The sequence below is a fragment of the Protomyctophum parallelum genome, assembly GCF_964188405.1.
Source record: "Protomyctophum parallelum genome assembly, chromosome: 14".
In the NCBI taxonomy this organism is placed as follows: Eukaryota; Metazoa; Chordata; class Actinopteri; order Myctophiformes; family Myctophidae; genus Protomyctophum; species Protomyctophum parallelum.
Window position 1 is genome coordinate 46,486,730 of NC_139709.1, and position 11,187 is coordinate 46,497,916.

Below are 11,187 nucleotides of genomic sequence, written 5' to 3' on the forward strand. Positions count from 1 at the left end.
TGGTCAATACAATAAATTCAAATACGAATCTTCACTTTCCTACATTACTAAATGCATGGTCAGGGACCACATGCAACACCTTCACGGACCACCAGTGGTCCACGGACCACCTGTTGAAAACCGATGCCTTAGAGGCTTAGACCATAGTACGTGTTCAATAAAAAACAACAACTTTGCCATTATTTATTTCAATTGAAAAACATGGGAAAAGAGAAGGGAACCTGCACACGCATATGCTCCAAAAGATAAAGAATTCCCTTCTCTATTCCTATGTCACTTTTTGAACCCATGCAGCACCTCCACGAAGTGATGTGCGTATATTTTACTATAGTTTCTAATTGAAAAACATGACAATATGTACAATAGCCTAAAACAATCATTGGCAGCATCACTCCTGAGTCCTGAACGATGCAGAGGTCGGGTGACACCCCGCCCTGGTCCCGCCCCGCCCATCCCCCCTCCCCTCCCCGCCTGCTCTAGCAGCATCAGCACCCGACTCTATCTGAACAACGCCGAGCAAAACATATTCTCTCTACTCTACTACAAGACCAACAAGATCGACGACGGCGTTATTATAATATAAGTAATAGCCTATAATATACACTACATAATGGCTATATAGGCGACTCGTCATCACCGAGGGACGGGTGTGGATGGATCATTCACCATCTTGTGGTTGTTTTTAATTTTGCGTTTTCATCCACGATGCACCATTCATGCATCCTTCTTTACGCACCTGAAGAACGGAGCCCCGCTGCTAGGAAAACGCTCCATTTGCAGCTGATTTGCGTCTCGGGTGATGAGGGCTCGCTCTCGTCGTGCAGCCTATAGCCGATATACGCTGAAATCCCGTGCGTGTGTGCGGGCCAAGAAGACGGTATAAGGTAGTAGTGCTCTTATTAGCCTGTCAGGATCGTCTCTGCACAGATGTAGGCTAAAAAAAGGCAAGCCGTATACGGTCCAAACAAAGACATCATCCAGCCCCACACTGACGCACCGATAGCTGCCCTGCCTGCACGTCGCCGCTTGACATGACAACACAGAGCCGACGACACCGGATCAGCAGGATCAAGGGGCACCGACGTTCGGCCGGCCGCGTGGACTCGACATTAAGGAATAAAGGAGCCGTCAGACCAGGCGTGGTACTGGGGAAGCAGCAGCCCAGGGGAGGCCGGATTGCAGCTTCTGGGGACAAACACCAAGGGCAGTGCGGCAGTCAGCAGACAGCACGGGGAACGGAGGCTGCAGAGGACTGGGATACCTTCCATCCGCTCCACATATGACTCTGGATGTTTTTCGTATCTGATCGAATGGTGGCTATGGGTTTAGGCTACTTTAAGAGTGATGCCGTTGTTTTTTCTGTCTCTCCCTCACACCCAAACGGTGATTATGGCCAATTAAACTGATCTGCTCCTCAAGGCAAGGGTGGAACCCGAAGGCGACTGATGTGATGGACATACGGGTCAGGTGTCATTGGTTCCCCCTGTCTCCGGTTCTGCTTACTCTGCTACTCGCCAGCACGATGGGCTGCCTTCAGAGCATCGCGTGCAAGCCTCGGATCAGACGGGAGAACATCGTGGTGTACGAGGTGTCGGCGTCCATTGACCAGTGTCCGACCATCATCGAGGAGAACTCGCCCATCGTCCTGCGTTACAAGACGCCTTACTTCAGGGCCTCGGCGGGCATCGTGATGCCACCGGTGCCCCGGCACGAGACCTGGGTGGTGGGGTGGATCCAAGCTTGTACCCAGATGGAGTTCTACAACACCTATGGGGACATCGGCATGTGAGTTCTGATCTTGGATCAGATTATACTCTTATTATAGCACACATAGAGGCGGGGATATTTCAGGGATACAACAGAATCACGTGTATAGAGTTGTGGTTTTACAGGTATAGGAAGTGTCATGATCACGTCTCTTTTCACATAAGGCAAATAAGGCAGAGGTGCAATGCACATCAGTCCTTTTAGAGGTGCCGGACAAAATTGTTGTCTTAAAATGCTAAGTATTGTAATACAAACGTGTGTGTGTGTGTGTGTGTGTGTGTGTGTGTGTGTGTGTGTGTGTGTGTTCGCGCACGGGCGTACATATGTGCACATACAGAATGTTTGCATATACACACACACACACACACACACACACACACACACACACACACACACACACACACACACACACACACACACACACACACACACACACACACACACACACACACACACATTCTTGTTGACACCACCTGTGACAATTAAAACTGATTCTGATTCTGGAACCACCACACACACACACTGGGAGCTTGTTATTAGTCAGTGACTCTCTCAGTCCTCTCTCTCTCTGCATGCCCGCTATACTGCAGGTCCAGCTGGGAGTTACCGGAGCTGCGCGAGGGCCGGGTCAAGGCCATCAGCGACTCGGACGGCGTCAGCTACCCCTGGTACGGCAACACCACCGAGACGGTCACCCTGACGGGGCCCACGTCCAAGCCGTCGCGTCTGACCGTCGGCATGAACGACAACTTCTACCCCAGCGTGACCTGGGCCGTGCCCATCAGCAACAGCAACACGCCCATGTTGACGCACATCACCCGAGACCAGAGCTTCATCACCTGGCTGGTGGCCATGAACTCCGTCACCAAGGTAGGACTCTGAGAGCCCGACCCATGCTGCGTTCTTGGGTTCCGATGACCGCATCCCCATTTTGGAGAGTCAGACTACTGGTTAGTGATGTTTTGAACGGCGTTCTGTCAAAAAGGACAACTTCCATTCCAATCAGAATTAATAATCTATAAGCTCACATAGAGACACATTGTGAGCTTGTAGATGTGGCATTGATGAGACATGATGAGACATGGCCAAAATATTGATTGATGTAAAAAAGAAAAAGGGGAAAAAAAGAAGAAAAACCATGACACCACGGCATTGCCGGTACTGACGTCATCAAAAAATGTCAAATATTGGCTGATATAAAGCACATCTAAAGTGATATTACCATTGTAATGCAGCAGTAAGACTGACAAGGCGACAGGACTCAGCGCCTATTCAGCAGGCTGATAGCCAGGCTGTGGACACTGTCGCTTATAGTCTGTTTGTTCAGCATTTGATACAACAGTATAGCCTGCCTGACGTGAACAGATTGTGCCTGCATGGGGGTGGTGAGTCTCTCTGACTGACATTCAATGGTTCCAGGGGCTCCCCAACCCAGATAACATTGCATCAAAATCAGTTCAACCCTGTTTTATACTTATCTACATGCTCATAATCCATTGTGAGCCTGTAGATCGAAGAAGAATCTTTAAAATGACACACATTTTCTCTCGTGACATTTTCTCTCATGACACATGTAAGACACGTGTCATCTGTTTCTAAACCTTTTTAACCCATTCTGACCTGAGATCAGATTCATACGAGGTTTCCACCTCATTCTAGAAATGTCAGTCGCTGTTCGATTTTTCTAAAATAGCAGACCTACAAGCTCGTATCGCGCCACTCGGTGGCGCGATATGAGCTTGTAGATCTGCTATTTTTCAATAGCTAAAGCATAACATGATGCTGACACCAAAATGGGTACCCGTTCAGAATGGGTTAATTCCAAGGACCCCCAGACCCAGTTTGTAACTGTATGCATTACGCCACGCACTCGGATTGGATACCATTTTTATCTGTGATACTCCCCAGTCTACACTGTAATATCATCAATGACGTTACAGACGCGTAGTAAGCGTCCATATGGATCCTGGGTGGTCCCCGGACCTCACATTGATAACCAGTGGAATAGAGAGGACACAAAGGATGTAGAGCTGGAGGTGTTGTGTGAAACACAGGGCCTAGTTCTAGTCATGAAGTTAACCCATTCTGACCTGAGATCAGATTCATACGAGGTTTCCGCCGGACACACACTGGTCTGATGAACCCATTCTGACCTGAGATCAGATTCTAAAAATGTCAGTCGCTCTTCGATTTTTCAAAAATAGCAGACCTACAAGCTCGTATCGTGCCACTCGGTGGCGCGATATGAGCTTGTAGATCTGCTATTTTTAAATAGCTAAAGCATAACATGATGCTGACACCAAAATGGATGCCCGGTCAGAATGGGCTAGTTCTAGTCATGAAGTTAAAATAGACCGTGCCTCTAATGCCCAAAGCTGTACACCGACTGCCACGTATCATATATTGTTTCTGAGTGTCGGGTAGATTCGTGGAAACCACCTAAACTATTACTTTTCAGGATGAAACCGGCAAAAGTAGCACATTGACATGCTCAAAATGCATTGCTTCTATAGCTTCCAGATCTGCAATTTGTCATTTTCAATGTTTTCTTTATTGAGGTTCTCACATTTCACATTTGTTCAGTTGCAGTATACAGTATGTATAGTAATATGAATATTAAAAAAATATTGTTTTTCAAAATTCGGCCTCCTGGTGGCGCTATAACAGGCCATTCTGGAAAATGTGGCGCAAAATGTGGCATCAACCTGGTTAACGGTGCCGGAGATTATCTGGTAACAGACGGACAGACGCACACACACACACACACACAGCACACAAACATACTACAAACACAAAAAGTTAGAATACGGAGATAGGAGGAGAATCGCGGGACAGCGACGACATATCAAATGTACTAACAACAAAGGAACTGGTTGGAATAACGTGTTCATTCCACGCGCTACATCCAACCAGGGAAACTCAAAGGAGCGACTTGGACACTCATGCATGAGTTCAAGTCCGTTGGGGTTGGCGGAGGGTGTGTAGAGCCCAGGATCACATTAGATAATTGACACAGGGGTGAAAAATGGGTTACAAAATCGTGGGATTAGAAGAAAAAATAGAGTGCCTTGGTCTCGTCTTTTTTGTGGGGCGCTAGCCCCTCCTATGTCCAGCTTTGAGGGTGTGTGTAAACACAAACATTATCCTGACACAAACATTAAATGCCATTGACAAACATTGAAGACGAAGATGAGGACGCAAATTCTATTCATACTAACGTTACACTTTCCTCTCTCTCGTCCCCCAGGAGCGCATCGTGCTGCAGACGGTGCGGTGGCGGATGCGTGTAGACATTGCCGTGGACCCAGACATGCCCCTGGGCTCGCGGGCCTCGCTGGTGGGCCGGCCGCATCAGGAGCAGCCCCACATCCTCAACTACCAGGAACCCATCCCGCCCAATGCACTAGGGAGACCCAACGCCAATGACGCCCAGGTGCTAATGTGGAGGCCACGGAGAGGGGCACCGCTAGTGGTCATACCGCCAAAATAAAAGGGTGTCAACCTGCAAAAAAAGAAATATATATATATACATATATATATATATATATATATACAAACTTTGAGAGAGAGAAAGGTTGTTTTTGGGGAACGAAGGTATAATGAAAGTGCTGTAGCCTACCGGAGAGGAGGGAAATGAAGTTCCCTACTGAGCTCCAAGAAGACGACAGAGGCTCATTATTAAATTAAGATTAAGCGAGGTTTCATGATGTAAGCCCACTGAGAACTGTTTCTAAATACAAGCTGAGCCCTACGCCACGCCGATGCTTGTTTGGCCCCGGACTGATTTTGAACTACAATAGAATTGAGCCTGCCTTTTGACCAGGAAGAAAATAACACTGTTTTTTAGAAGTTCCAATGAAATTTAAGAGAACTGCTTCCTGCATTATGTAGATCTTATTGCATGAAAGAGAGTGAGAGAGAAATCTTTACAAGGCACAAAATAGCATTTATTTTATACATCTTGTTATCGGAAGACATTTTGACTGGAAATAATCTTGTGTCACATCCATGCAAGCTGGACAAAAGCTCCTCAGTGCCAATTCTGGACGTAAAGGCCACAGTTTAAGGACATACAGAAATTTAAATAGAGATAATTATATGAATCTTCTGTTAGGTTAAGATAAAACTCACACGCAACCAGATTGTATTTAGATCACCCACTTGGTATAAAGGTAAAAAAAAAAAAAGAAGAAAAAAAAAAGATATAGTGTTCTCTGGAATTTACTGGAATGAATGTCTGTGCAGAAATTCAATTTTCTGTGGATCTATTGCAACGGTTTTTTTGGCTGATAAACTAATTTGTTTGAATTCATGGACCACATATCTTCATCGCTAGCTTGTAATGCTCATAATACAGCAGATATTCTATTATTTTGACTGACAGGCTATGAGAGGTGAGAGGTTGAAATGTTGAATAAATGCAGCTGACAGAAAAACTTATTTTTCAATCAATCACATTAAGTGCCAAATAGTGGAACTGGAACATTGCCATACCACTGCAGTGACAGAAAGGCATAAGAGGCTCATGAGATATTAATTAGGGTCACACAAATCATTACAGAGGGCTGAAATCTACTTCGAACATAGCCATACTACAGGTATGGTTTTACATTATTGATTTGGAATGGAGCCAAAGGCTATATTTTACATGGCAGTGGTCACACTTGTGTGTTTTAGAATAGACCAACCAAGGTGTGACAGGCTGATATACAGTAAGTTGAATCGTATCAATTTGTAATGGAGCCATAGTTTATGGAGGAAGTGCAACTTTTGATGTGCTTATATTCAAAGTAGGACAAATATATTTTCTTAATAGCACTTGAATTTGGTTCAGTCTGGGATAAGGTCAGGACATCCTCATTTTATTTATAAAAGATTACTTTATATTGTTTGCTTTATTCAAACCCTTGAGTGATATACAATGAACCCTCATTACAATAGAAGGGTACAGTTTTGCACTTTGAATGTTGAAGTAAAATCCGACGCAAATCCGACGCTTGTAGCTGCTGCAAGCTACAACAGCTACAAATACACTGTGTAGGGCTAACTTTGCATCTTTGAATCTTTTGCCTCTGCCCATGTGAATGCACCATTAGTTCATTGAGGCTATAGGATTAACATTTGCAACTCTCAAGGTGCTTTTTAGAGGAAAACATACATATGTTTTTGTTTGTTAAAATAATTTCACTTACACCCACTTCAACTTAACATATTTACATTTGTATAATATTGTATTGTGGAGTGAGCGCAGAGAAGATGGGTGACATTCCACAATCAAACTCATAACATTATGCTGCTCATTACACCATCCGTTTGAACCACCAGGGAACCTCCGTTATGATCCATTCTTAATCAATTGCCTGGGGTAGGTGCTGTTTGCGCCACGGGTCGCTGAAACGCTGATGAAATACTATAATCAAAAATGATTGAGCTTGTGGTACAGTCAGGAGATTCTATTGACGTTTCCGTTTAATCACGTTTTCCCTTCATAAGGCAGTGCTCGAGAAACATTGATTTGGTAGGTTTCATGTCCTACCTATCGGGGTCCTACATTTTCAATTCATCATAACGTAGACTTACAAATATACACTTCTATAAAAAACAGGAAATCATCATTAAAGAAAGGTTAAATCATACTTCTGAAGCGAGGGGGCGCTCTTATCATCATACATCACATTCCGTGCTCAGCCAATTAGCTGAGCACATTACGTGCTCATACAAAAACACAAAGCTGTGCATAGGAGGGGCTAGCGGCGCTCAAAAAAGGGAAAAACATTTACAGTATGGGGAAAACAGAGGGGGGGTACTTTGACTTTTTTGTTTTGTTTACAGGTTCCAGCTGTCCGTAGGTGCTGTTAGAGAGTGGTTTTGAAGGAGTCTATGGATTCACCTTTCTTAATGGCTGTTGGTAGGGCGTTCCACGTGAATTTAATCCCTTGTTCGAGCGGAATCTGGTGGTTTGTTCAACTCCCTCAGTCCCTCTGCTGTTGTGATTGTGGATTCTGTTGACATTAAGGAAGTATTTTGACAGGTACAATTACATGGGTATCTTGGTGGTGTAGCGAATCTTGTAGAGTAGACTATGCAGGCCCATTGCAAGTTGCTGTACTCTGTCGTCAACCCTAAGCCATTCCAGCCTATCAAATGGGAAGGGATGAGGTGGGCTGACCAGTTTGATTTGGGAAGTCTGGAGCCTAGTTTTAAGGGCCTTTGAGGTGCTGTAGTACCAAGAGGTGCATGCATAGTCGAAGAAACCTTGTATGAGGGCTCCTGGCTCCTGTTAAGGTCTTCAAGATGTTTTTGTTGACCAGTGAGGAGATCCTGTACAGGAATCTACAGATATTTCATTGGTGGCCACTGGCCATTTTATCACAGGAAAGGTTTGCCTCCAGGATGGAACCTATAGGTAGTAATTTAATCTTCTTGTGTGATAATCTTGTCACCCACTTTAACTGAGAAGCCGTCGGCCTTGCTGAGATTACTATTTGATTCAGAGCTGAGGGCCTTTTCAAAATGTAGTTTGTTCCCGTCTGAGACCAGCAGTGCCGAGTCATCTGCGAACAATTTGCAGTCACAGATTCTGAACACCATCTGTTCTCTCCCCTCCAGGTAGGATTGCATCGTCACTGATGTGCTATCAAAACCAATGGCTTTAACCCATTCTGACCTGAGATCAGATTCATACGAGGTTTCCGCCGGACACACACTGGTCCTGATGAACCCATTCTGACCTGAGATCAGATTCTAGAAATGTCAGTCGCTCTTCGATTTTTCAAAAATAGCAGACCTACAAGCTCGTATCGCGCCACTCGGTGGCGCGATATGAGCTTGTAGATCTGCTATTTTTCAATAGCTAAAGCATAACATGATGCCAACACCAAAATGGGTGCCCGTTCAGAATGGGTTAAGCTCATTCAGTATCAGTATTAATTATATGTTAATTGATCCTTTGGACGTATTGATAGTGAAAAGGTTACCATCAGGATGCCACATTGGTCCTGATAACCATATGTAACTTAAGTTCATTGTTCATCTGTTCATTTACTTTTAAATTTAAAAATCACACCTGTGTGAAGTGAGGGGCGCTCTTATCGTCGTACATCATCATACATCATCTCATTCCGGCAGAATTCAGAGTTTGCATCCTCACCTTCGTCTTCAATGTTTGCGTTTACACAATGTTTGTGTTTACACAAACACTCAAAACTGGCAATGGCATTCAATGTGTGTGTTGGGACGAATGCTCAAAGCTGGCCATTCATTATCGATGGCATTTAATGTTTGTGTCGGGACAAACACTCAAAACTGGCCATTCAGAATCATTATCAATGGCATTCAATGTTTGTGTTAGGACAATGTTTGTGTTTACACACACCCTCAAAGCTGGACATAGTCGGGGCTAGTGCCCCTCAAAAAGTAAAAGGAGCAGATCTACAATCTCAAAACGCAAGCTTGTCGATCTGCAAATTGTGTGCGACGCTGTAGTATGGTCAATACAAAAGGTTAACGTATGGAGATAGGAGGTTCCCGCCCCGACAGCAACGCGAAGGTATCTCTGTATTGGGTCCAGGGATCATCCTGGTCCCTGTCCAAGTTCCCGTCTGCCAGTCCACACGTAATTCATGTCACGTGACTGATGTACCATCTGTCTGTGTCACTCTCCAGGTCCATATCTCACCTTCCTTCCTGTCCATCTTTTCTGTTGCTCCATGTCCTCCACTCCAGTCCCCATACTATCACATCTTGTTAGCAGTGCCATGCTAAAGGAGGTGTAGCCTACTCTAAGTGATATTTCTTGGTTAAAACAAAGTTTTTAGTTAAAGCTCTATCTGGTAGTAACCATTGCTATAGACTGAGGGTATGTGCATGCATAAAGTGAGGGGTAAAGCGAGTTTAACGTTGTTTAATGCAATCAGATCAGTCTTTTCTGGTTTTGATGTATGGGGCTGTCGATGCCAGAAAGTCGTTTCTTGCCACTCCGTAGGCGTTTCCGCATAACTTCCAGGTATGATGATGATGTCACGCATACCCTCTATAGATAGTGTTTGTTCTCCCCGACTCTTAAGCTCTTTAATAAACAGAAAATACATTTTCAGATGAGTTACCAATTTAATCCAATCAGGAGAGAGTAGGCTACACATTTATCAGCTTCAGTTTTATTGTGTTTCATTTCTAACTTTATCTGCTTCAGCTTAGGTAATTCTTTCTGTCACCACTTTCTTTTTTATCCAGTAACCTGTATGAGATCTCTCTCCTGATTGAATACACTTGGTATCCCGATCCCCTGTTACTGAACAAACACTATAGCAATGCTTGATCTGAGAATATAGAGCTGACACTTAACTAAATAATCACGTACTGCAACTTTAACTCTTGAGAGTGTACAAATGTAACATTTATAAATTATCAAGAGTCACAAATTGATAAAGTAACAGGAAGAAGAACACAAGAAAACAAGAAAGCCAACCGTTTTCCTGACCTGACCTAATTCTGACTATATCCATATACGAATGGCTTGGTTATTTTGGGATAAAATGTCGGGTTGCTTCAATGTCAAATAAGTGTTACGATTATTCAGTTGGTCTACCTTTGGTCAAGGCAGCCAAGCCCATTCATCCATCTGTTGCTATAGAGACCAGTTCGCCGGTTTTATTCTGAGCTCAGTGCATCTGACACCATTGAAGCAAAATATTCATGGACTGCTTGAGTGAGTGAGTGTGAGAGAGTGAGTGTGAGAGAGAGAGAGAGAGAGAGAGAGAGAGAGAGAGAGAGAATGAGGGCAGCAAAGGGAGGCATGGGACTCACATTAAACATTCATCCCACTTTGAATCAACTCAAGAAGAAAGCACCTTCAGATCTTTCGACATAACATTTCAAAATTAATTTATTCATGCTTTATCCTTTTTTTCTTCATTAAAGCATTTCATAACTAGAACTGCAATATCTGCATTGTGTACAGTACATTCAAGGTCAAATAATTCCCTTCTCTTTTAATCTCTCACATTAGAAAAATACATTCAGCATCTTTCAGTAGAACCAATCCCACCTCAATGCAGCAAACATGCAGTTCCTCATTGTGCCAGTAGATGGAGTAGTCTGCCTGAAATGTTGGCAGTTTTCTGGTCTTCGAGACAGGCACTACATTTTTCTGTACAATGGACCTCAGTACCAAATATAGCTCAAACTTCAATACTCATTCATAAATACACATAAAATACCATTTCCCCAAACCCCACAAAATATAAATATGTGTTTATAAAACTATAAAAAATAAGTCATGAAGACTTCATCTGTGGAGTGTGTGGAATCCACTTGGCCCCATGAGGCCAAATCACATACTCCAGGAGTTGACCGTTTACGGTGCTCACCGAAAGCTGCAGGGTAAAGCCTGATCTATACTTCGTGGCACTACAGTGTCAA

The 11,187-nt window shown here is 43.9% G+C and overlaps 1 protein-coding gene across 1 annotated transcript; it reads left to right on the forward strand.

Moving 5' to 3' along the window:
* Nucleotides 1–1,450: 1,450 nt before the first annotated feature.
* Nucleotides 1,451–5,257, forward strand: fam78ba (family with sequence similarity 78 member Ba; the record flags this gene model as incomplete). Its single annotated transcript, XM_083783056.1, has 3 exons — nt 1,451–1,785; nt 2,358–2,637; nt 5,015–5,257. The coding sequence occupies 3 exons, from the start codon at nt 1,451–1,453 to the stop codon at nt 5,255–5,257; spliced, it is 858 nt and encodes a 285-aa protein (XP_083639182.1).
* Between the last annotated feature and the right edge of the window lie 5,930 nt (nt 5,258–11,187).